This window comes from Salvelinus fontinalis, chromosome 2 (genome assembly GCF_029448725.1).
Source record: "Salvelinus fontinalis isolate EN_2023a chromosome 2, ASM2944872v1, whole genome shotgun sequence".
NCBI lineage: Eukaryota > Metazoa > Chordata > Actinopteri > Salmoniformes > Salmonidae > Salvelinus > Salvelinus fontinalis.
This window is the reverse complement of record NC_074666.1, coordinates 68200363-68228192: the sequence shown is the minus strand read 5'-3', so window position 1 is coordinate 68228192 and position 27830 is coordinate 68200363. Positions and strand designations below refer to the sequence as shown.

The 27830-nt window shown below is 43.3% G+C and overlaps 1 protein-coding gene and 1 long non-coding RNA gene across 2 annotated transcripts in view; both read left to right on the top strand.

The window, feature by feature from the left end:
- Window positions 1-567: 567 nt before the first annotated feature.
- LOC129824174 (beta-citrylglutamate synthase B-like) overlaps window positions 568-27830 on the top strand; it is a 36185-nt gene continuing 8922 nt past the window's right edge. Inside the window, exons 1-3 of the mRNA XM_055883607.1 lie at window positions 568-1988; window positions 13986-14216; window positions 23699-23785. Of these exons, the coding sequence (XP_055739582.1) occupies window positions 1826-1988; window positions 13986-14216; window positions 23699-23785 (481 nt within the window). The 5' untranslated portion in view covers window positions 568-1825. The remainder of the gene's footprint in view (window positions 1989-13985; window positions 14217-23698; window positions 23786-27830) is intronic.
- LOC129824181 (uncharacterized) lies at window positions 16287-23692 on the top strand. The gene is made up of 3 exons (XR_008754724.1): window positions 16287-18161; window positions 18625-18736; window positions 20256-23692. It is a non-coding gene; the product is annotated as an uncharacterized LOC129824181 (long non-coding RNA).

The following is a 27830-nucleotide window of genomic DNA, read 5'->3' as shown; positions in this document are numbered from 1 at the left end:
CATGTTATATTGTTGTTTTTCTAAATTACATGTATTTTTTTGTGCTTTGAGCTTATTTGAAAAGCACTATATTAGTTGAATAAATTATTATTATTTATATTATTATTTGTATTGCTAATTCCCAAAATCCGTGAACAGGAAGTTCCTAGTTATTCTTGCCTGCTTCACAACGGCATTACACGCCCTTCTTCGGATATTACATAGCAGCCTATTGCTTTTGCGGAGGTAAATAGGCTGCGGACCGTTATACTGTAGGCTGTCGATCAATGTGACAATTTGGAAAGTACAAGTGCTCCTGAGTAGACTCAAGCCATGAACTTTCTATCATGGCTCTTTCATCTCATGTTATATTGTTGTTTTTCTAAATTACATGTATTTTTTTGTGCTTTGAGCTTATTTGAAAAGCACTATATTAGTTGAATAAATTATTATTATTTATATTATTATTTGTATTGCTAATTCCCAAAATCCGTGAACAGGAAGTTCCTAGTTATTCTTGCCTGCTTCACAACGGCATTACACGCCCTTCTTCGGATATTACATAGCAGCCTATTGCTTTTGCGGAGGTAAATAGGCTGCGGACCGTTATACTGTAGGCTGTCGATCAATGTTTCGATTAGGCTACAGCTAAGAAACCCATTTTGGCCATACGATTGTTTAAGCTATGTTATAATTTCTGTCATTTATTTCAGCATCACAACATGAAGACGGAGGCGTTGGTTTTACCAAACCTCCAAGCAGCACCCGGTTTGAACCGGTTTGGGTGATGCGCGAACTCGTGGTACTCCCCCCTCTTGACATGCAGTGTATCATAGCATCCGCGCGCCCTCGTTGGTCACACCCCTATGTCACCCCTTAAGTCACGCATTCTCATCCGCACACATGCCTTGCGAGCCTCCGCAGCATCAGCATCCTGATTGGACAATAACCCCGGGTGCATTCGTTCTCGTCCGGCGCCCCGGGGTTCATTTTAGAACCAATCCAATTGTCTAAAATACACGAACTCGGCCCATTCAGTGTCCTGAGCGAGCTATAACGAACGCACCTATTAATGCACCCGTTGGTTTACAAGCTGCGATTGGTCGGTATGATGACATACACTCGATTATCATTCTCCATCTGTTTTCGGGGAACGCGGACAATTTTGTTGTAAACGAGGCGCGTGCTTGAAGAAAAACGCAGAACTGGAAATAAACGTGCACCTTTTCAGCACCCGATCCTCGTGGATAGACGTACAGGTCCATTCCGCCAACAGCTAATCAATCAGACCAAACAAGCAGCATCCGTCTTTTCTTCGATAATCATACAACTACCACAATTGTGTTATTCAGCCAAGCGGCTGCCGCGTTCACCGGATAGCAGGCCTAGCTGTTGAGTTCGATGAGCGGAGGATTCGAAGCAATACTGTACAAGCTTTGTTTGCCCTAAAGGGCTGCAAGTGCAAGGAGCCATAGCTAATACTGCTACAAGTATTGTTTGTAGAAGATAATAAATGCTGATATAGATGAGAAACGCCCTTATAAACATTGTAGTAGAGTTACACAGCTTTTGTCTTGTGGTGCTTATGATTCAGCGGGATGTTGGATCGGATGGGACCAGGAATAACGGCCTGCAAATGAAGGGACGCAAGTAGAAATCGAGTAATTAATTGACTCCATTTAAACGAACAGACTCAATCGTGGTATTTGCTTTTTTCCCCCCACATCTTTATTATTCCCTTCGCTCTGACCAGGATCCTGCTCTCTCGCTCGCCCGCCGCCCCCTCGGTCACAGCTGTGTATTAACTACAATTTTTTTAATCGGCACGACACAGTTCGATATAAACATGTGTTCTCGAGTTTGGTTTGTGACCGACCGACGTATCCACCAGGAGTATCCGCAAGTTCAGATCCTTCGGGCTCTGAAACAGCGGTGCTCCGAGGAGGATGTTGAATTCCGCTCTCTTCTCATGGACCAAATCGTGCTCACCATCAGCGAGGGACAATTAGGCAAGTATCACTAGATTTGAAGTTGCACATGCACTACCGTAAGACAATAGTCATATATATATACGATTAACTGTTTTGAATTGGGGTTGAATCGTGTATTCTTGTTGTCTATTATTGGATCTGTTTCAGTGTTACGTTAGTGTATCCACTATCCAAGTTTTGCAATAGCAGGTATTGTTCGGCAAACGGCACACACACAGCTTCCCAGCGCGAGCTGCTGGCTAGCTAGCTAACAGTGTGACGGTGACCGCCTAACCCAGTTTCCAGACAGCCTCGAGTAGTCACTCACACGGAGATACTGCATGAATGATGCCAAGGCAAAACAATAGCTGCACGGAATAGATACTTTATCAAATAGGAAATATGCGTAGGAGTCAACACTGCGATAATATTGGCTATATACAAAGCCATACTCAACTCCACGATACCAAATCTGGAGGTGAGATGTACAGTACTTTGCTAGCTACATAGCTATCTATGTACAGTAGGCCGTAGAATAATTGGCCAGCTAACGTTGTGCTAGATAGTTGTTGTGAAAAGCGCATCGCAATACAAAGAGAGTGGCTAGCTAGCAATGAAGGCTAGGGCTATACAGGCTATTCTTCATGGGCCAGCAAAGCTATGCTAACTCACACGAATTAAACGGAATCATTTAAGCTGTAACATTAGCAGAGGACGTAGTGCACTTTTCAATGATTTGTAATTAGCTAAGTGACGTTTGTAGTGGGTTTAGCTAGCTTGATTGTTTCATTCTTAGCTGCCTTCTCTTTTGTCATGCACGAGTCAACAATTGCTAATAAATAGTAGACATTTGGTTTGTTATGCAGGGACAACAGGCACAGAGGCATCAGAACACAGACTGGAGCACTGATGGCTAAAACAATAGTTACAAGTTTATCACTTTAACTGCTAATTAAAAAAACAATTGGGCATCATTAATATAAGCAGTTTATCATACACAAACTAATTTATGCTTTCATTCTTTGAATTTTGGGGCTCCGGAGTGGTGCAGCGGTCTAAGGCACTGCATCTAAGTGCTAGAGGTGTCACTACAGACCCTGGTTTGATCCCGGGCTGTATCACAACCGGCCATGATTGGGAGTCCTATAGGGCGGCACACAATTGACTTGCCTAGTTAAATAAATAATCAAATGTGTTTTAGGTGAACAATGTGGAAAGGTAAATGGATGGAGTCTTTTTGGACAAGAATATTAGAATCCTTGTCCAAAAAATGGGCTTTAATTGTCAAATCCTGGGTTGGTTGATTCAATGAGCTTTGTTTGATTTGTCGCTATGAAGGTTCATATTGGAAGAACAAGCGACCCTTGGAATTTAGTAGTGAGACATGAGCTTGGGAAGGGGGGGGGGGGGGGCATTTAGCTCAATGAAGTGGCAGGCTGTTTTATAGCACATCTTACATGTTGGCATTGACTGGGGAGGGGGCAAGCTGACTCAGACCCGGAGGTGGGGAGGGGGAGCTGTCTCTGAAATGTGGCAGTGAGATTGGGAACGGCATCCAAATCCAGCAGCCTTTTCTTCACCTGTAATGGAGCACGTCCAATCTGTTAACCAGTGTACACTCTCCTAATCCTCCACGTAGGCTACATGTCGAATGTGCTACTCTACAACAGTTTAAACGAGATAGGCTAACGATGTACACCACCTACATCACTTATCTTACAAAAATGGTGTTAAAGTCAAAGCCACTCAGTTTATCATTGGCCCATGCTCTTCGCAAGGAGTCAGCCACCCAATTGGTAGATAGTCTTCAATGCTGGATAATCTGTGAGAAACCCAGGAGGAAGGGAGGGAAGGTTGGTAAATAGACAGCTGTCTAGGTTAGCCAGAGCTACAACTGGAGCTGGGTTGTGTCCTGTGGGGCCTGCCCTCTAATCCCAGCTGGCCCCAGATCTACATATATGGCTTTAGACGTTAGTGTTGACATCACAGATTAACGGCCAGTGGAGAGTTTGGCCATAATGGCAGCTTTAGGTCACACTAAGCCATTCAACCCAGTATGAGTTGATGTGCAGGTGTACGAGGTAATTGAGGTAGCTATGTACTGTGCATATACAGTGCATTTGGAAACTATTCAGACCCCTTCCCTTTTTCCACATTTTGTTACGTTACAGCCTTATTATAAAATGTATTAAATATTTTTGTCCCTCATCAATCTACACACAATAACCCATAATGACTAAGCGAAAACAGGTTTTGTTGAATTTTTTGCAAATGTATAAAAATAAAAATGTATCTCAGGTGCATCCTGTTTCCATTGAGCATCCTTGAGATGTAAATTCAATTGATTGGACATGATTTGGAAAGGCACACACTTGTCTATATAAGGTCCCACAGTTGACAGTTCATGTCATAGCAAAAACCAATCTAGAAGAAAAAAATCTAGAAGAAAAAAGAAACGCACACCTATGTAGGCGAGGTGCTGGCTAGCGGAGTAGAAAACTAGAAAATAAAGGAGAGCCGCACACTCTAGGAGCTCAGATGCAAAAATATTTAATTACCAACGTTTCGACAGACAAGCTGTCTTCATCAGGGTACAATTACTTTTTGTACCCTGATGAAGACAGCTTGTCTGTCGAAACGTTGGTAATTAAATATTTTTGCATCTGAGCTCCTAGAGTGTGCGGCTCTCCTTTATTTTATAGCAAAAACCAAACCATGAGGTCGAAGGAATTGTCCGTAGAGCTCTGAGACAGGATTGTGGCAAGGCACAGATCTGTGGAAGGGTACCAAAAAATGCAGCATTGAAGGTCCCCAAGAACACAGTGGCATCCATCATTCTTAAATGTAAGAAGTTTGGAACCACCAAGACTCTTCCGAGAGCTGGCCACCTGTCCAAACTGAGCAATCAGGGGAGAAGGGCCTTGGTCAGGGAGGTGACCAAGAACCCGATGGTCACTCTGACAGAGCTCTAGAGTTGCTCTGTGGAGATGGGAGAACCTTCGAGAAGGACAACCATCTCTGCAGCACTCCACCAATCAGGCCTTTATGGTAGAGTGGCCAGACGGAAGCCACTCCTCAGAAAAAAGCAAATGACAGCCGGCTTGGAGTTTGTCAAAAGTAACCTAAAGGACTCTCAGACCATGAGAATCAAGATTCTCTGATCTGATGAAACCAAGAAACCATGCTGTTGGGATGATTTTCAGCAGCAGGGACTGGGAGACTAGTCAGGATCAAGGGAAAGATGAATGGAGAAAAGTACAGAGAGATCCTTAATGAAAACCTGCTCCAGAGCGCTCAGGACCTCAGACTAAGGCGAAGGTTCACCTTTCAACCGGACAACGACCCAAAGCACACAGCCAAAACAATGCAGGAGTTGCTTCGGGACAAGTCTCTGAATGCCCTTCTCTGGAGAGATCTGAAAATAGCTGTGCAGCGATGCTCCTCATCCAACTTGACCGAGCTTGAGAGGATCTGCAGAGAAGAATGGGAGAAACTCCCCAAATACAGATATGCCAAGCTTGTAGCATCATACTAGGGCTGGGCAATATATCGAGTTTATGTTTTAGCTCGATATGGAAAATGTCTATCGCAAGAATCAAGGTTCTGTTATAATGTTGTAACATTTAACAAATGCAGCGTCTCTTCTCTGTCAGCCCAATGTCAAATCATGTCCCAATTGCGTGACAACACGTGCACAGGGGTTATCCACCATTCACAACCCTAGACAGCCTTTCACAAATTGTAACCACGCCGGAGAAGTGTAGCGGAGGTAAGAGTTCCACCGAAATGGAAAGTGAGGAAGCCAGCTCAGTCTCTTGTGAGGATAAAATCATCCCCAAAAAGGGCAGCAATATTTTCAGTAATATGGAAGTGGTTCGGGTTTAAGAGGTCTGATGTTCAGCAACTTAATGTCTTGTGCAAAATGTGTCAAAAGACAATTGCTACGAAAAGCAGCAGTACAACCAACCCCTTCCATCACCTGCAACTGAAACGTGCGGTGGAATGGGAGGAATGCGTGAGACTACGCAATGACGATTCCAGTCACCCGATTCCAAAAGCGTCTGCTAAAAGACAAACTGCCAAAGCCGCATCCTTTTCAAACGTAATCCCTTATGACGAGAAAAGTTTGAGGTGGAAGGAGATAACGGATGCAGTGATCTATTACATAGTGGAAGATATGGTTCCAATCTTTACAGTAGAAAAGCGAGGCTTTAAACAGCTGCTAGGTACAGATGACCACAGATATCAGCTGCCAAGCCGCAAGTATTTCACGGAAGAAGCCCTGCCGCGATTATATACTGCTACCCGCGAAAGAGTCGCAGAGAAGCTGGTTACTGTTTCTTATTTTTCCACCACTGCCGATCTGTTGTCGAGCAGAACGTCAGAACCATACCTAAGTATGACAGTCCACTACATAAATGAAGACTGGAAATTGCAAAATGTCTGCCTCCAGACGTCTTACTTCCCCGATGATCATACGGGTGAAGTAATAGCCCAGGGTCTCAAAGACTCTCTGGCATCATGGACGATGAGCGAAGATCAACAGGTGTGCATGACAACTGACAGCAGGAGCGACATGATAAAAGCATTGCCCTTGAACAACTGGACCCGCCTGCAGTGCTTTGGGCACAGGCTTCACCTCGCCATCGGTAAGTGTGACGTTGGATAATTAAAGTGCATATGTTCAGGCCAGCTGTAGGCTGATGTGTTAGTAGTTGTGTCATTCTGCCAATCCAATAGCAAATAACCTAAATTAATTCATTTTCAATCAAAATGATTATATAAATTACATATTCAAACAGCTAGTGGTCAAACATTCCTAAACAATAGAATAGACTTGTTGATGTGTGTTGTTCAATTGTTTTGCACAAATAGGCCTTGAGGCCTGTATATATATATTTTATTTTAATAAAGAAAATTCAGTTACGAATTATGTCTTGGCCTTTTTTAAATTTGTTTAGAGAAAACAAGAAATCGAGATATATATTGTGAATCGTCCAAACATTGAAAATTGAGATATTACTTTTAGGCCCTACGACATACCCAATAAGACTCGATGCTATAATCTCTGCCAAAGGTGCTTCAACAAAGTACTGAGTAAAGGGTCTGAATACTTATGTAAATTTGATAATTCCTTTTTAAATTTTTTATAAATTTGCAAACATTTCTAAAAACCTGTTTTTGCTTTGTCATTATGGGGTATTGTGTGTAGAAAGCTGAGGGGGAAAAAACAATTGAATCAATTTTAGAATAGGGCTGTAACGTAACAAATGTGGAAAAAGTCAAGGGGTCTGAATACTTCTTCGAATGCACTATAGGTAGGGATAAAGTGACTAGGTTACAGGATAGACAATAGACCGTACTGGTAAGTATGTGTGTGAGTGCATGCTATGTGTGTGTGTGTGGGGGGGGGGGGGGGTAAAGTCCAGCGTGTGTGCATAGAGTCAGTGCAAGATAGTTGGTGCAAAAACGGGTCAATGCGGGTAGACCGGGTAGCCATTTGATTAGTTATTTATCAGTCTTGTTTAGAAGTCTTATGGCTTGGGGGTAGAAGCTGTTCAGCGTCCTGTTGGTTCCAGTGCATTGGTACTGCTTGCAGAGAGAACAATCTGTGGCTTGGGTGGCTGGAAACTTTGACAAATATTTGGGCATTCCTCTGACACTGACGTTGATAACGGCAGACTCTGGCCTTGACCCCACTGTCTCAGGGGGAGTTGGGATACGCAAAAAACACATTTTCAAATAGGACAAATATTTGGAAATGGTACAAATAGAAGCACCTACCAAATTATTATTATTATTATGTCCACTGCCAAACCCAATGGTCATCCAAAGGAATCTCACAACCCATAATTCAGAAATAAAGAGTTGTGCGCACGAGGAAGACAGGTTATGAATTGATGACGGATTCTTTGGCCTTCCTTGTGGAGACCACACAAACACACTTGTCAATGCTAGACAAATATAACATGTCCAGGATATGATAGAAAAGGCAATAGGACGTAGGATCTCACGAGCGATGGCCAATTTAACAAATTGTGATTTTCCACCAGCAGTCATATGATGTGAGACAAGATGCATAATTAATAGACCAAGGATGGAATTCCCTATTTTTCCATAATCCTAATCTTGGCATCGGAACACTGAGGAAAGACTCCCCATTGACTCCCCATGCTGAACTATAACAGCTTTCCCATGTGAGCATATGAACATTTCTGCTTTTGACAAGGCCGTTTTAGCTCAATTGTTTTAGCTTAAACTAAAATCATTTGCCTAAATTTGAAAAATAGGAATAGCCTATTTCCCAAGACATTGTCAGCTGTAAAATGTTGTATTAAATGAAGGACAAACCTGCCTTGGAAATGGCAAAGAGCAAAGTGTGAGGAAACACCAAGTCGCCTGAAGAATAGGTTCAGCTGGTTTTTAGAAGGGAACAGAGAAGTCAGTGTAGCATTTCACCTCTTTATTAGCATATGGCTGATGTTGAATGGATAATTCACTTGTCTCCCAATATAATGTCAGCATTAGGCTGTATTTAGCTTGGATAATGATCCCCATTTTATGTATTTGGAAGTGAAATGCATAGATTATAGGTTGATATGATATGTGTTTAATCCTTTCTTTTTTAAACAGATATAGAAAGAAATAAGCTACTTTTATGTTATCTTTTTGTTTACAACACTTAGCCTATTTAATGAAGTGTTGAAGGGTACACTAATGTCGAATGCTAGTTGACATGGCAGGTCAGGGAGAGATTATATCAGTTTTTATGAGTTTCTTTTTTTAATCTCGTGATGTGATAACGCCCTGGCGGTCAAAGACTAATAATTCCTCTCCCACTGTAGCGAGCTGTGTCACGACAACTCATTTGCTTGCTCTCAAGTGATGGGAAAAGGTGCATTTGCATATTATGACTCTGTATTTGGCAAAGCAGTTTACATAGTTCTAGATAGACATGACAGAGGCCGCAGGGCATTAATGGTTATTATATCAAGAGAAACACTCACTGCCTCATGGATGCTGTCCTCTCCAATCAATAAGACAATGTATAGGCAAAGCTGTCCCTGTGTGTCACAAAACACATCTTAATGTCACATCAAATCCTGCCTAAGAACACATGAGGCACTGTTGTCAATACCAACCAGTTAGGGTTGAAACCTGGCCCATGAAATTAAATGACACACACTTTATGCCATCAGCTGATGCATTGGTGTGGTATTGGTTGGGTTACAGCAGGGATGGGCAATTTTGATGGGGATAGGGGCCACAAAAAAACAGAACTCATCATGAGGGGTCGCAGAGGCTCATGGTTCTGCGTACCCACATCCATACCCCTCCCCTTGCGAGCAAAACAGTTCTGCACACTTCCTTTGGTCCAGCTTGATCCTTGCTGACAGGGCCAGCAGCAGCACATTCAGTAGCAGCCTAATCACAGTGTGTGATTGAGGGCGTTTTCAGCTAAATAGACCTGAAGTACAATAAATAACCTCCTATAGCACATATTGCGATAAAGAACATCAACTGAGAGATTTATTATTATTGTAGATGAGCGAATCACATATTGTAGTTCTTGCAAGGAATAAATCAATAGGTTATTCTCTAAATGATTGTATACAATTGCTTAATAGGCCCAGTCCCTACACATTTGGAATGCACCAATGCATGGTAATTTCTCACATAAACATTGCAAAAGCCCACACACCATCTGACAACAGCTGAAAATCACAGTTTAATGTGTGTGTTTGTGTCAGCTACGTGGCTGTATTGTCGCTAGACTAGACAGATCAGTGTCCAGCCAGTCACCCACCCTTTCCCCAGAGGAAGTGTTGCCCGCCTGGCCCATGCCAGGGCTGTGGCCAGGGCTGGCAAGGCTCGTTGAGCGTTGGCATGTCAGCCCAGCCGTATTGTGACGTCATGGCGGAATGCACAGAATGCCAGAGCGGGATGGGAGCCCCCCACTCAGCAGTTATGGAGCCAGTCAGCCCTGTCAGACACAACGAAAATAACACACAGTTCAACGCCCGTGGGGACTGAAGTCTCTGCACACGGAAAGATGACTGGTAGATTAGATGGCTGTAAATGTCAGTTTGTCACTAGAAATTAGAAACACTATATGCCCGGATGGACCTTCTGCCAAAGGGAATAGAGGGTTATAAGAACATTTTGTAAACGTTTTGGAAATGATCATGTGGCTGTCTGACAGTACTATGAGCACACTGGATGCGAACAGATTCATCAGGGATTTCCATGTGATCTGTGTAGTTGCCTTGGAAACCGACACAAGTGATGTGGACACCGAATACTGTCTTGGCCAGTGTCCTTTGAAACTTCAGTGTAGCATGGCTCGCTCAACAGCTGCACAATCAAACCAGTATGAATGGGGGGAGGGTGCATGCAGTGAGTGAATTCCCCAATTGAATACTGAGAGTGAGAGGAGGGGGGTACAGGCAGGGTTATTCCTAAACAAATGCTTTCCACGTCTGACTCATCCCCTGCCACATACACACACTTCTCCCCACCTCCCCTGCAGTTCTTTATGCATACATCTCCATCCTTTTCTATTGTCCTGCTGCATTTATCTCTGACCATCGTTTGAACCAAAAATGGGCCCATCTCCTTCCTTCTCTCTGTGACTTCTCAAGCATCAGGAGCCAGTATTTGAAGCCTGTCACCTATTCTTTGTTTGTGTGCCTCAGACACTGTGACCTCTGTCAATCCAGCGTTGACGCTGTCTCTTTAGTGAGCGGAGATCTTAAAATGGCTGAAAAGCAGGTCACGGTGGAGCAAATAGTGCAGCGTCAGTGACAAGCCCCTCTTTTCCCTCCTCTCCTGCCCCTGCTTCTCCTCACGTCCCATCATCACCCCATCTGTCTATCCTGCTGAGCTGCTGGGCCAAAGCACCTACTGCAAACCTTGCTGCACAGCACCTCTCCTTTTCATCCCTTCATCGAATGCTGCCCCCTTTTTTCTTTTCTTTCTATTCCACCATGTTGTGCTGTTGCTAACATTTCTGTGCATGTCTCGTTATTGTCGTTCTTACGGAATTAAAATGGCTGGTAGTAGGCCTATATGTACTGTTAGTTGTAGAGGTCGTCCAATTATGATATTTCAATGCCGATACCGATTATTGGAGGACCAAAAAAAGCCGATACTGGTTAATCGGCCGTTTTTTAAAAGTTTTTTTTAATTATATATTTGTAATAATGACAATTACAACAATACTGAATGAACAATGAACACTTATTTTATCTTAATATAATACAGAAATAAAATCAATTTAGTCTCAAATAAATAATGAAACATGTTCAATTTGGTTTAAATAATGCAAAAACAAAGTGTTGGAGAAGAAAGTAAAAGTGCAATATGTGCCATGTAAAAAAGCTAACGTTTAAGTTCCTTGCTTAGAACATATGAAAGCTGGTGTTTCGATATTCCCAGTTAAGAAGTTTTAGGTTGTAGTTATTATAGGAATTGTGACGTGTCGACTATTTCTCTCTATACCATTTGTATTTCATATACCTTTGACTATTGGATGTTCTAATAGGCACTTTAGTATTGCCAGCCTAATCTCAGGAGTTGATAGGCTTGAAGTCATAAACGGCGTGTGAATCAAGCATTGCTAAGAGCTGCTGTCAAACGCAGTAAAGTTTGAATGAATGCTTACGAGCCTGCTGCCGCCTACCACCGCTCAGTCAGACTGCTCTATCAAATATCAAATCATAGACTTGATTATAATAAACACAGAAATACGAGCCTTTGGTCATTCATTTTTATAAGACAAGTTTAATGCTAGCTAGCAACTTACCTTGGCTCCTTGCTGCACTCGCGTAACAGGTGGTCAGCCTGCCATGCAGTTTCCTCATGGAATGCAATGTAATCGGCATCCAAAAATGCAGATTACTGATTTGTTATGAACACTTGAAATCGGCCCTAATTAATCGGCCATGTTAGTTGCCAGTTAAAATCTCACAGTGAGAATGTAACCTTGAGCATAACGTTCAAACACGCAAACTATGTCAACATAAATACACATATGTATGCAATCTATAGATAGCTATTTATAGCCAATCTCTTGTATACTTTAAACAAATTTGGTGTAAGATCTATCAGAGAATAGGTGCTGGTAGCACCTCTTGCGTGTATGATTGTAGAAAGCTCTTATGTGTATTTAGGGTTCAGTCAATCTCACAGGCTTAAGACTGGCTACATGAGTTACAAAACACGTTTGCAGGGTTGAAATTGGGTGTTCTGGTGCCGCTCAGGCATTTTAAGATATTGATTATAGACCTGGTAGCTGAGAGATGTAGATGGTAACTATGATTGTATTTTAGGTTTGTGTGTATTTTAACTGTTTCTTGTATTCTAATGTGTAAAATGCAGGGCTCCCTTTTTAAAATAGACATTTGTCTCAATGGGACTCCCTGTTGAAATAAAGGTACAATGAATGTGCTTATACCTTCCTATATTGGGAGAAAGCACTGGACTATAAGCTGTATTAAGTATACTGCTGGGGATCTGTGCTCCTCTGGGTGCGATGACTCTTGGCCTCGAGGCCAGAGAAATTGGCAGTGCCACAGGGAGCATGTGGATGTGAGCAGGGTGTGATGTGAGTGAGCGACACGGGCCAGACCCAGTCAAATGAAGCACTAACACCACTAGGCTACCCTGCCTGGACCCACACCTCTGCTACACAGGGCTAGCTCAGAGCTCACACATCCAGAGCAGCTCGATAATGACTGGACCTGCGTAGTGTGTATACAAACACAGCAGGATCCACTCACAACTAGTCTAGGCCTACGTGTTGTGGCTGTGGGAACAGAATTCTGGGTTTGTTTGTGGGATGCTAATGTGACATGGGATGGACTGGTGGCATGAACATTCTAAACGGACGCTACTTTTAGGTTGTCTGGTTGTTGTGTGATACATGCAAGCCACTGTAGCTACCAGAGTTGCTCTGTAAAATGTTATCAATGAAATGTGTTCTCTTGACATTAGTAAAAGTGTAGCCTGTGTTCATATGATTAATCAATAATATCCAATAATGTCTATATGAAACTACCGTAAAACTTAAATTAATAGCCTAGGCGTTTATTTACTTAAATCATTGAACACAACAGGCGCTTATGAGAGACAGGCTTCTATTTGAGCCAGGCATCTATTTCTTTAATGTGCACAGTTTTTACTAATTTGCATAGTTAATTGTTTAATTCCAGCCTTCACTTCCAGCATTTTAATCAATTTCTTCATTTCCTGCACTAATGTGTTATCATTTACACGCTGTCATGTTTCTTTTGTATTAGTATGTCTCTATTAAAAAATAACTAACTTTTCTTGACCATAATTATTCTCCTCTTTGACTGTACATTTTTGTCAATTCTTACTTCAAATCAAATGTTATTTGTCACATACAAGGTGTTTAGCAGATGTTATTGCGGGTGTAGGGAAATGCTTGTGCAGCAATATCTAAGTAATACGTAACAATTTCACAACAAATCCCTAATACACACTAATCTAAGTAAAGGAATGGAATTCAGAATATATAAATATATGGATGAGCAATGTCAGAGCGGCATAGACTAAGATACAGTAGATAGTATAGAATACAGTATATACATATGAGATGAGTAATGTAAGATATGTAAACATTGTTAAAATGACCACAAAAGGACGATCAGCTGATTTCTAGGGTTCTGTACTTCCGAAGTTGTTGACTGTTTTTGTGCTTGCAAGTTAGCTAGCCGTTCTCAGCTGTTAGCAGCTAATGGCTAGCAGTTCTTACTGGCGATAAAAACAGATGATTTTCATATTTTTAAGTCATTACTGAATTATTTAATGTAACAAATCAAACATTATTAAACCTTATTTATTTGAAACAGGCTTTTATTTGATGAAAAGTGTGCCGTTGCCCGGCTAATAAAAAGGGACAGGCGGCTATTTGAGACTGCATTTAATTTAATCTTTATGGTATGGGAAATGTGACATTCGGAATATTTCCCGCTAAAAAACTATTTTGTCTCTCTCTCATTCCCTCCCCAGGTCTGCGGGTCGAGCAGGAGGTGGTGACATCCTACCCTCAGGTGGCGGTGGTGCGAGTCCCCACCCCCTGGGTGCAGTCGGACAGTGACATCACGGTGCTACGCCACCTGGAAAAGATGGGCTGCCGGCTGGTCAACCGGCCCCAGGCCATCCTCAACTGCGTCAACAAGTTCTGGACCTTCCAGGAGCTGGCCGGCCATGGGGTCCCACTCCCTGATACCTTCTCCTACGGTGAGCTCCTAAGCTTGGTCATATTATTCCTGATTCCTGAGCTTAGAAAATCCAGTGTATTAAGGGCAGTGATAATAAGTTCGGTGTATTCTTGTATTGGATATATGCCAATCATGCTTTTGAATGCACTTGAGTTGGTCTGAGAGTGTCCTTACAAAGTTCTACAACCAGGATTAACTTAAAAAGTCACCCAAGAGACCGGAGTCTGGTCGAGTGGGTAAAGCATGAAACACACCGAGAATCTCACTACTGATAGACTGCAGAAAAGTACTTATCACAGTGGGAGGCCGTTCCTTCTCTTGCTTGAACAAAAGCGGTACCTGCTGTGGGCCGACCCGGTAGCGACGAACCTAGCAAGGCTCGTCAGTGGCCAAAAACTTGACTTTGATCCAATCAGAGAGCACAAACCCCCACTTGGGGTAGCCAAAAAAGTTAAATGAGAAAAGAGGGCTTTTTCTCCATACATCCATGGTGAACCAGTCACACTTCATATGCAATGTAGGCTATGGGCTGGCATTATGGGGTTATGGAGGGTGAATTAAATTGTTTCTTCGTCATTTTACTAGGTAGTTATCTAGGCTATTATCAACCAGGGCTTTCTACAAAATAGCAACATTAGTGCATTAGCTTGGAATCTAGACCATAAGCAATACCACAGATTTGTTCGGTAATTTCACTTCAACTATATATACACTGCTCAAAAAAATAAAGGGAACACTTAAACAACACAATGTAACTCCAAGTCAATCACACTTCTGTGAAATCAAACTGTCCACTTAGGAAGCAACACTGATTGACAATAAATTTCACATGCTGTTGTGCAAATGGAATAGACAAAAGGTGGAAATTATAGGCAATTAGCAAGACACCCCCCAAAACAGGAGTGATTCTGCAGGTGGTGACCACAGACCACTTCTCAGTTCCTATGCTTCCTGGCTGATGTTTTGGTCACTTTTGAATGCTGGCGGTGCTCTCACTCTAGTGGTAGCATGAGACGGAGTCTACAACCCACACAAGTGGCTTAGGTAGTGCAGTTCATCCAGGTTGGCACATCAATGCGAACTGTGGCAAAAAGGTTTGCTGTGTCTGTCAGCGTATTGTCCAGAGCATGCAGGCGCTACCAGGAGACAGGCCAGTACATCAGGAGACGTGGAGGAGGCCGTAGGAGGGCAACAACCCAGCAGCAGGACCGCTACCTCCGCCTTTGTGCAAAGAGGTGCACTGCCAGAGCCCTGCAAAATGACCTCCAGCAGGCCACAAATGTGCATGTGTCTGCTCAAACGGTCAGAAACAGACTCCATGAGGGTGGTATGAGGGCCCGACGTCCACAGGTGGGGGTTGTGCTTACAGCCCAACACCGTGCAGGACGTTTGGCATTTGCCAGAGAACACCAAGATTGGCAAATTCGCCACTGGCGCCCTGTGCTCTTCACAGATGAAAGCAGGTTTACACTGAGCACATGAGCACATGTGACAGACGTGACAGTCTGGAGACGCCGTGGAGAACGTTTTGCTGCCTGCAACATCCTCCAGCATGACCGGTTTGGCGACGGGTCAGTCATGGTGTGGGGTGGAATTTCTTTGTGGGGCCGCACAGCCCTCCATGTGCTCGCCAGAGGTAGCCTGACTGCCATTAGGTACCGAGATGAGATCCTCAGACCCCTTGTGAGACCATATGCTGACACATGCACATTTGTGGCCTGCTGGAGGTCATTTTGCAGGGCTCTGGCAGTGCACCTCCTTGCACAAAGGCGGAGGTAGCGGTCCTGCTGCTGGGTTGTTGCCCTCCTACGGCCTCCTCCACGTCTCCTGATGTACTGGCCTGTCTCCTGGTAGCGCCTGCATGCTCTGGACACTACGCTGACAGACACAGCAAACCTTTTTGCCACAGTTCGCATTGATGTGCCATCCTGGATGAACTGCACTACCTGAGCCACTTGTGTGGGTTGTAGACTCCGTCTCATGCTACCACTAGAGTGAGAGCACCGCCAGCATTCAAAAGTGACCAAAACATCAGCCAGGAAGCATAGGAACTGAGAAGTGGTCTGTGGTCACCACCTGCAGAATCACTCCTGTTTTGGGGGGTGTCTTGCTAATTGCCTATAATTTCCACCTTTTGTCTATTCCATTTGCACAAGAGCATGTGAAATGTATTGTCAATCAGTGTTGCTTCCTAAGTGGACAGTTTGATTTCACAGAAGTGTGATTGACTTGGAGGTACATTGTGTTGTTTAAGTGTTCCCTTTATTTTTTTGAGCAGTGTATTTATTTTTTTTATCTTAAGAATGCATCCAAAAAAAAAAGAATTTATCCCATCCAGTCCCCTCTGTCATCACCACTTTCTCAAACACTCTAATAATCTTTATTTGTCACATTTTGCCTAGAATCTCTGACTTCTCTACGTTGGACAAAGCAGGATGTGGAATAATACAGGCCTGTACGCCAAAACCACACTCGCTTTGTTTTATTTTGTTTTAAGACTAAACTGAAGCTGATAGCAAAGCTGTATTTTAATATATGTATTGCCACTGCAGAAATCTAGTGCTGTGTATTTTGGTGAGGGCAACAGGGAGAATCTAACACTCCTCAGACTACAGAGGCCAGGCAGACCAGGCCGTACAGAGAGGCTGGAGTGCTTATGTAACACGCCCCTCCACCAACCATCATGACTTGGACAATAAATAAAAAAATCCCTCCCTGCTGCCCCTACCCTCCTCTGGCTCTCCTGCTGCAGCAGCCGGTGACGTGGTAGAGCCGGGTCTGACATTTGCTGCTGCTCTCTTCCGCTCTGTCTCACAGCAGAGTGTGGACGTGTGCTTTTTGGAGAAGGCAGCTCACATCTGGTCTTCTGTCAAAACGCCATACCACAGACAGAGAGCACCCAAAAATTGCAGTGTTCAATATTCCACATTAGTTCAGGCCCAGACAGCAAAACTAAGCAGATTTCGAGAAATGGTCCTGCTGGTCAATTGAATTAGACGTATTACCAGATATAGCCACATGAAAAGTCAGAGACGGCAGAACAACCAAGTATTAAAAGGATACTTCGGTATTTTGGATAATTTCCTACTTACCGAGAGTAAGACTAACTCATGGATACAATTTTTATGTGTATGCGTGCAAGTTGAAGGAAGTTGAAGGTAGCAAGCATATCGTTATTTTAGCGCAATTGCTGGAAGTCTATGGATATCTACTAGCCATCTTCTCGTAAAAGCAGGGAAATTTGTACTTTGTACTCTAAGTATATATGAAATTGTAATATTTTAACAATAGTTATTTATTTTTTGAACTATTTTCTCCTAACTACGCATTTCATTCATCCGCTGTGACGGTGGGCGCAAGGATGGGCTGTGTGCGAGCTGGCCAGCTGAGACGTCGGGACAGCGGCAGTTTTGAACAAGTTTGCCTACTTGATATCTAGCTAGCAAAGTGTGAGAAGAGAACGTCAATTGTAAAACCCACAGAAGAAGAGTACACCAACAGTCCAAAACTATAGTTTTACCTCGCAGCCATGTCTGAATATTGTTGACACTCCTCGAAGTATTTTCACGCTATTGGCTAGCTTACGTTAGCTTGACAGCTAGCTAGCTAGCACATGTAATTAGCAGAGTGTGTTGAGATTTGGGTTACATCAACGGACTACTATCACTTGTCCAATATTGAAAATGGTTTGTGGGTGTGCTGTAAAAGCTTGCAATAACAAACCAAGGAAGTGGTCGGCTATAATCTTTCACAAACTTCCATTGAATAATCCGGATTGATTGAAACTATGGCTAGTTGCCGTGAATATAGACAACGCTGACCAAGGACTTCAGAAAGGTTGTAGCTAGTTTGCTCTGACATTTTTTTAGAGGATGAAATGACGAGCCATAAGATGAGACGTTTCCTGAGACACAGTGGTCCCATCAGTGGGCATTCTACGCACGCCAGAACAAAGTAGAATGGGGTAAGTGTGATGATGATCTAACAGTATCTGATTGATTGAGTAGGAGCTAGCTGTTCTCGTGATAAAATGTGATAGGCCTGTCAATTTTCTTGTGGATAAACTGTCCATGTCATCCATTACATTTAATGGAATGCCCTCCTCTCAAAGCCAAAGTATAGCTGAGTACAACAAAACAACTTAAAATGCACAAAACTATGTGATGTCCTTCTTTCATTATTAAAAAGTGTGTGGTGCTATTGTTTTCATCTTTATTCAAATTGATTTAAATACTTCCCAACTAATTATACAATTTCCACATGCTTTAGAAATAAATAAATTGGCTTGACTTTATGGTGTTAGCTATGTAATAGGTGACAGCATGCCACAATAACAAAACAGCTATTATGGCTTTCTTCAAGTGTGTTCTCGTTTGTTTATGAATACCAACATTTCCTGTACCCTTTTCCTTTATTTTTCACTAAAGTTGAGATAGATGACGTGCCTGCTGTGGACTGTCCACAAGGAACGGACTCCATGTCTGCTGGAGTAGTATCGCATTCAGAACCAGAATGGAGGACAAGCCTCAACAGTTGCTGGTAAGTACTCAAAATATGCCATCAATGTTCTGGTTTACAATTTTTAGCACTTCTTTTGTCATATTGGGATGGTAATGCAATCATTGGCCTGTCCAGACAGTTCTAGTCTAACAAAAGGACAGGTAGCCCCTCCAGGATAGTTTGGTTGATTTGGGGAAATTGGGGGGTTTCTCTGGGGGATGGTGCTCCCTTTCAAGTGTGCTCAGAGGCACCCTTTTTCTAGTGTGTGGCCTGACTACATGATCAAAAGTATCAAAAATCTCATTCCAAAATCATGGGTGTTAATATGGAGTTGGTTCCCTCTTTGCTGCAATAACAGCCTCCACTCTTCTGGGAAGGCTTTCAGCTAGATGTGGGAACATTGCTGCAGGGACTTGCTTCCATTCAGCCAACAGAGCATTAGTGAGGTCTGGCACTGATGTTGGGCGATTAGGCCCGGCTAGCAGTCGGCGTTCCAATTCATCCCAAAGGTGTTTGATGGGGTTGAGGTCAGGGCTCTGTGCAATCAAGTTCTACCACACCGATCTCGACAAACCATTGTCATGCTGAAACAGGAAAGGGCCTTCCCCAAACGGTTGCCACAAAGTTAGAACAGAATCGTCTAGAATGTTCTTGTATGCTGTTGCTTTAAGATATCCCTTCACTGGAACAAATGTGGCCTAGCCCGAACCTTGAAAAACAGCCCCAGACCATTATTCCTCCTCCAAACTTTACAGGTGGCACTATGCATTCGTGCAGGTAGCGTTCTCCTGGCATCCGCCAAACCCAGATTCATCCGTCGGACTGCCAGATGGTGAAGCGTGATTCATCACTTCAGAGAACGCGTTTCCACTGCTCCAGAGTCCAATGGCGGAGAGCTTTACACCACTCCAGCCGGCGCTTGGCATTGCGAGTGGTGATCTTAGGCTTGTGTGCGGCTGCTTGGCCATAAACTAATTTCATGAAGATCCCAACGAACAGTTCTTGTTGCTTCCAGAGGCAGTTTGGATCTCTGTAGCGAGTGTTGCAACTGAGGACAAACGATTTTTGCGCACTACGTGCTTTAGCATTTGGCGGTCCTGTTCTGTGATCTTGTATGGCCTACCACTTCGCGCCTGAGCCAATGGTTGCTCCTAGACGTTTCCACTTCACAATAACAGCACTTACAGTTGACTGGAGCAATTCTACCATCCTATGACGGTTCCACGTTGAAAGTCACTGAGCTCTTCAGTAAGGCCATTTTCCTGCCAATGTTTGTCTATGGAGATTGCATGGCGGTATGCTCGATTTTATACACCTTTCAGCAACGGGTGTGGCTGAAATAGCCGAATCCACTAATTTGAAGGGGTGTCCACAAAGTGTATATCCACTACATATACAAAAGTATGTCAATCACTACACTAATCTGATCAACTGCATCCAGCCTGATTGCAATGTAGCAAACCAAGAAGTGTCCCAAATGTTATTTTTATATGTACGACGACTTCCTTGTGTTTAGATTGTATTCACTGGTTTATCGTCTTCTCTTGCCTCATTTCAGGAACTCCAAGATCCAACGTTGTCTACTCAAAACAGTGGATTGCACGGCTGATATATCAACCCACCGCTCAAAGATTCAGGGATGACCTGATGGAGAGCATCCTGCAGAGACGCATGGACTAATACTTGGAGCCCAAATCCTGTGGAAGAGGCTGTCGTTTGGCTGCCAACATAACCCCATGCAAAAACCCAGCAAGGAGGAGGTCATTACTGGTTTATTGGTATCTCTGTTAGCTTTTGCCGAAGCAGCAGCTATTCTTCCTTGGGTCCACACCAAAACAAACACGACAAGTAACAAAACACTGTTACGCTGATAGACAATTGCAGCACACACATCAAGTTTCAAGTACACTTGGGGCTATTCTGACACCCCCTACTCCCCTGGTATCCATGGACATGGTCCTCCTTGCACTACTACCTAATACAAACATACTTATTGTAACATCATTTGTTAGCCTCTAGTCATTATCTCTCTGCATCTTTAGCATTAAAAAAAAATCCATTAACTTTAGGCTACCACTGTACATAACAGCACCGCTATGTATATTTTACTTTTTATTGCTGACTTGTCTATACTGTGTATTGTACATGATGTGCAGGGATCTGTATTGTGCTGTATAAAATAAATAATTGCCGGTTCATCGATTGTCATGTCATTACATAGGTCTACACTAAGTTTTGTTGGCTTTTACCAATTTACCTTTAGTATTCAAATGTTACTGAAACATTGACTTGACAGCTATATTTCATTCACACAACTATCATGTGGCATGCTGTAATGAATCACTTATAGTAGATATTAACAAAATAGATAGTACTGGTAGAAATGGCATTTATTACAGTGATTTGACAGAATTGGAACAAAATAAGTTGTACTGGTTCAAACAGCATTTATTAAAGTGATTTGACTAAATTAGTTAGGCAATATCTGGCTGTGAAGCTAAATCATCGGAGTGTAATTACAACAGGCTCATTACATCCTCTTCTCCTTGAATCCCATGTACTCCTGTGGGCGAGGGATATTTGAGGCGAATGGCAGAAACAACACGTGAATGCATGACTCTTCTAGTCCCAGTCTATAGCCCTTCAGTGCCTACTCCAACACCAGTTGATATGCAACCCGCCTGTATTGACTAAGAACAACTAAGTTGTTATTTGTGAGGAGCTAGAGCCAAATAATCTAATAACAGGAAACAATTTAATTTGATCAGAATTAAATTATAAAACAAAAGTTATCAACAGATCTTTTATGTTTTGTTACTGTGTGCTGGGACAAGCCAGAGTAATGTCACTTACTCGAAAGACAGCTGTCCATTTGGTCCAGCAGGTATGGGCTACTTTTTCCAGTTTATTTTGGGGACAGAAGAATCTAGGATTGATGAAAGTATTAAAGTCCTTGCGGTTTGTTAGTCTCTGGGTGCGCTGCTTTCTTCGCTGTAGATACACTACATGTCCAAAAGTATGTGGACACCGCTCTTTGAACATCTCATTCAAAAATCATGGACATTAATGTGGAGTTGGTCCCCCCATTTTGCCTCCACTTTTTGGGAAAGGCTTTCCACTAGATGTTGGAACATTGCTGTGGGGACTTTCTTCCATTCAGCCCAAGAGCATTAGTGAGGTCGGGCACTGATGTTGTGCGATTAGGCCTGGCTAGCAGTCGACGTTCCAATTCATCTCAAAAGTATTCGATGGGGTTGAGGTCAGGACTCTGTAGGCCAGTCAAGTTCTTCACTGATCTCGACAAACTTTTTCTGTATGGACCTCACTTTCTGCACTGGGGAATTGTCATGCTGAAACAGGAAAGGGCTTTCCCCAAACTGTTGCCACAAAGTTGGAAGCACAGAATCGTCTATGGATCTCATTGTATGCTGTAGCATTAAGATTTCCCTTAACAGGAACTAAGGGGCCTAGCCCGAACCATGAAAAACAGTACCAGACCATTATTCCTCCTCTTCCAAACTTTACAGCTGGCACTATGCATTGGGGCAGGTAGCGTTCTGCTGGCATCCACCAAACCCAGATTCGTCCGTCGGACTGTCAGATGAAGCGTAATCACTCCAGAGAACGCGTTTCCATCACTCAGGCCGATGCTTGGCATTTTGCATGGTGATCTTAGGCTGCTCGGCCATGGAAACCCATTTCATAAAGATCCCAACGAACAGTTCTTGTGCTGACGTTGCTTCCAGAGGCAGTTTGGAACTCGGTAGTGAGTGTTGCAACCGAGGACAGATGATTTTTACGCGCTTTAGCATACCCGTTCCCGTTCTGTGAGCTTGTGTGGCCTACCACTTTGCTGCTAAGACGTTGTTGCTTCTAGACGTTTACACGTCACAATAACAGCACTTACAGTTGACCGGAGCAGCTCTAGCAGGGCAGAAATTTGACGAACTGACTTGTTGGAAAAGTGGCATCCAATGACGGTGCCACGTTGAAAGTCACTGAGCTCTTAAGTAAGGCCATTCCACTGACAAATTTGTCTATGGAGATTGCATTGCTGTGTGCTCGATTGTATACACCTGCCAGCAACGGGTGTGGCTGAAATAGCCAAATCCGCTAATTTGAAAGAGTTTCCACATACTGTTGGTCATGTAGAGTATCAAGCCCGCGATGGCAGTAACAAGTCCCACTCAGCACAGCACAAACACTCTTTGTTGGTTGCCATTGGTTGATATGCCCCGCCGTCCCCCTCAGACCAGGGTCTCGCCACCGCTTCTGCTAGTTCGTCTACCGACTCCGCTGATTCCCCCTCCCTCCAAAATTCTGGCTCTAATAAATATGGCTCTGAATAAAACATTTCTTCTACTACCTCAAAGTCCGACATGATTCATCAAATGTTATTATGATGATTTGCCAATAAGCAAATGAGCTAGCTACTAGAGTACGCAACAGCTGGCTGTCTCCTGGGAAAAGAGCACAGGCAGAAAGAACCCAAAGTAGTCCGTAAATGAGGAAGTTGATACAATGTAATTTCTGATGATTATCAGTAAAATTGGCTAACTTATAAAATATTGATTACTGAGTATAGCTTTGTACTTTTTTATAAATGACCGACCACCCAGATTTGGAGAAGTTATATCTATTTCCCAGGAGATGGATAGTAGATACCCATAGACTTCCAGCAATTGCGGTAAGCTAATGATATGCTGCCTTCAACTTCCTTAGAACTGCATGCATAGACATAAAAATAGTATTTGTGAGTTCATCTGAGTTCATCTGACTCTGGGTAAGTAGGAAATTACCCCAAATACTGAAATATCCCTTGAACACAGAATGACATACCCACAGAAATCCTCACCCAATGGCAATCATTCCTTGCTTCACAAGTCAGAACATGGTTCCTATAGCAACAAACCCCATTTTGCACAGTCAAATGACTGTAATGGAGAGAGTTTGATCATTGGACAAATTGTAACGTGTGTGTGTGTCTTGTGTTATTCGTAGGAGGACACGAGAACTTCCGCAAGATGATTGATGAAGCGGAACCGCTGGGCTACCCTGTGGTGGTGAAGAACGCACGCGGTCACAGAGGTCAGTCTGACCGTAGCCATCCCTCCGTTCACCTCTCTCACTCCTCTCTTTAATAACAAAACCAGCCCAGGCCTCTCGATTTATGCAAAACTGTTTCTCGAATCCTCTTACACCATTGTGTGCATTACCAACAGCACTTTGGTCCACCCATGTAAGGAATTTAACAAAGGGGTGCTAAGTGATTATGTCGTTGTGAAAAGGAAAGCACATAGTACAAATCATCGACTGCTTATTTAAACCCATTTTTATCATACTCGCTGATTTTTTCAATTTTATTACATTACAGCCTTATTCTAAAATTGATTAAATAGTTTTTTCCCGAATCAATCTATACACAATACGCCATAATGACAAAGTATAAACAGTTTTTTTTTACATTTCTGCTAATATTTAAAAATTACATAAGTATTCAGACCCTTTACTCAGTACTTGGTTGAAGCACCATTGGCAGCAATTAAAGCCTCGAGTCTTCTTGGGTATGACGTTACAAGCGTGGCACACCTGTATTTGGGGAGTTTCTCCCATTTCTCTCTGCAGATCCTATCAGGTTAGATGGGAATCGTTGCTGCACAGCTATTTTCAGGTCTCTCCAGAGATGTTCGATCGGGTTCAAGTCCAGGCTCTAGCTGGGCCACTCAAGGACATTCAGAGACTTGTCCCTTAGCCAGTTCTGTGTTGTCTTGTCTGTGTGCTTAGGGTCGTTGTCCTGTTAGGTGAATCTACACCCGAGTCTGAGGTCCTGAGCACTTTGGAGCAGGTTTTCATCAAGGTTTCATCAAGGGATGGTGCCAGGTTTCCTCTAGATGTGACGCTTGGCATTCAGGCCAAATCAATCAAATTTATCAATCAAATGTATTTATACAGCCCTTTTTACATCAGCCAATGTCACAAAGAGCTATAAACCCAGCCTAAAACCACAAACAACAAGCGATGCAAAAGTAGAAGCACGGTGGATAGGAAAAACTCCCTAGAAAGGCAGGAATCTAGAAAGAAACCAAGAGAGGAACCAGGCTATGAGTGGGTGGCCAGTCCTCTTCTGGCGGTACCGGGTTGAGATTATAACAGTACATGGCCAAGATGTTCAAACTTTCATAGATGACCAGCAGGGTCAAATAATAATCACAGTGGTTGTAGAGTGTGCAACAGGTCAGCACCTCAGGAGTAAATGTCAGTTGGCTTTTCATAGCTGAGCATTCAGAGTTAGAGACAGCAGGTGTGGTAGAGAGAGAGTGTCAAAAACAGCAGGTCTGGGACAAGGTAGCACGTCCGGGACAAGGTAGCACGTCCGGTGAACAGGTCAGGGTTCCATAGCCGCAGGTAAAACAGTTGAAACTGGTGCAGCAGCACGACCAGGTGAACTGGGAACAGCAAGGAGTTATCAGACCAGGTAGTCCTGAAGCATGGTTCCAGGGCTCAGGTCCTCCGGGAGGGAGAGGGAGAGCGAGAGAATTAGAGGGAGCATGCTTAAATTCCTACAGGACACCGGATAAGACAGAAGAAATACTCCAAACATAACAGACTGACCATAGCCCCCAGTCACAAACTATTGCAACATAAATACTGGAGGCTGAGACAGGAGGAGACGGGAGACACTGGCCCTGGTCTGACGATACCCCTGGACAGGGCCAACCAGGCAGGATATAACCCCACCCACTTTGCCAAAGCACAGCACCCACTCCACTAGAGGGATATCTTCAAACCACCAACTTACTACCCTGAGGCAAGGCTGAGTATAGCCCACAAAGATCTCCCCCACGGCACGAACCCGAGGGGGGCGCCAACCCCGGACAGGAAGATCACGTCAGTGACTCAACCCACTCAAGTGATGCACCCCTCCTAGGGACGGCATGGAAGAGCACCAGTAAGCAAGTGGCTCAGCTCCCGTAATAGGGTTAGAGGCAGAGAATCCTGGTGGAGAGAGGGGAACCGGCCAGGCAGAGACAGCAAGGGCGGTTCATTGCTCCAGTGCCTTTCCGTTCACCTTCACACCCCTGGACCAGAATACACTCAATCATAGGACCTACTGAAGAGATGAGTCTTCAATAAAGACTTAAAGGTCGAGACTGAGTTTGCGTCTCTCACATGGATAGGCAGGCCATTCCATTAAAATGGAGCTCTATAGAAGAAAGACCTTCCTCCAGCTGTTTGCTTAGAAATTCTAGGGACAATAAGGAGACCTGCGTCTTGTGACTGTAGCATACGTGTAGGTATTGTCATTTGGATTGTTAAATCCAACAGAAGATCTCTTTTTTTTTTGGGACCTAGAACTAGCATCTCTGTTTTGTCCGAGTTTAAAAGTTAAATATTTGCCGCCATCCACTTCCTTGTGTCTGAAACACAAGCTTCCAGGGAGGGCGATTTTAGGTCTTCACCATGTTTCATTGAAATGTACAGCTATGTATCGTCCGCATAGGAGGGGTGCATTATGTTTCCAAATGACATCACCAAGAGGTAGAATATATAGTGAAAACAATAGTGGTCCTAGAACGGAACCTTGATGAACACCGAAACTTTGTTGATTTGTTAGAAGACAAACCATCCAGAGAGACAACTGATATCTTTCCGACAGATAAGATCTAAACCAGGCCAGAACGTGTCCGTATAGACCAATTTGGGTTTCCAATCTCTCCAAAAGAATGTCAACACGCACCCCTGAGGGGCCCCCGTGTTGAGGCCATTACTATTTTCATGATTGGGTCAAGAGATATATGATTGAAAAACTTGAGTGTCTCCCTTGATCCTAGGTCCTGCAGTGTTATGCAGACTCAGGACAACTAAGCTTTGGAGAAAAACGCAGATTTAAAGAGGAGTCCTTAATTTGCTTTCTGATTATCTTTTCGTCAAAGAAGTTCATGAATTTATCACTGCTGAAGTGAAACCCATCCTCTCTTGGGAAATGCTTTTTAGTTAGCTTTGCGACAGTATCAAAAATACATTTGGGATTGTTCTTATTCGCCTCAATTAAGTTGGAAAAATAGGATGATCGAGCAGCAGTGAGGGCTCTTCGACATTGTACGTTACTGTCTTTCCAAGCTAGTCGGAAAACTTCCAGTTTGGTGGATCGACATTTCCGTTCCAATTTTCTGGAAGCTTGCTTCAGGGCTCGGGTATTTTCTGTATACCAGGTAGCTAGTTTCTTATGACAAATGTGTTTTGTTTTTTGGGGTGCGACTGCATCTAGGGTATTGCGCAAGTAAAATTTAGTTCCTCAGTTAGGTGGTTAACCGATTTTTGTACGCCAACGTCCTTGGGTAGGTTGAGGGAGTCTGGAAAGGCATCATGAATCTTTGAGTTGTCCGGGAATTTCTAGCACTGCTTTTGATGATCCTTGGTTGGGTTTTAAGCAGATTATTTGTTGTGATTGCAAACGTAATAAATTGGTGGTCCGATAGTCCAGGATTATGAGGAAACATTAAGATCCACAATATTTATTCCATGGGACATAACTGGTCCAGACTGTGGCAGTGATTCCGGAGACATGTTAGACAAAACCCACTGAGTCGATGATGGCTCCGAAAGCCTTTTGGAGTGGATCTACTTTTTCTTGTGAATATTAAAGTCACCAAAAAATTTGAATATTATCTGTCATGACTACAAGGTCCCATAGGAATTCAGGGAACTCAGTGAGGAACGCTGTATACGGCCCAGGAGGGCTGTAAACAGTAGCTATAAAAAGTGATTGAGTAGGCTGCATAGATGACTAAAAGCTCAAAAGACAAATACGCAGTCTTTTTTTTTTGTAAATTTAAATTTGACGTCGTAAATGTTAGCAACACCTCCGCCTTTGCGGGATGCGCGGGGGATATGGTCACTGGTGTAACCAGGAGGACAGGCCTCATTTAACACAGTAAGTTAATCAGGCCATGTTTCAGTCAGGCCAATCACATCAAGATTATGATCAGTGATTAGTTCATTGACTATAACTGCCTTGGAAGTGAGGGGTCTAACATTAAGTAGCCCTATTTTGAGATGTGAGATATCACAATCTCTTTCAATAATGACAGTAGTTCAATCTTGGTTTCATCAGAGCAGAGAATCTTGTTTT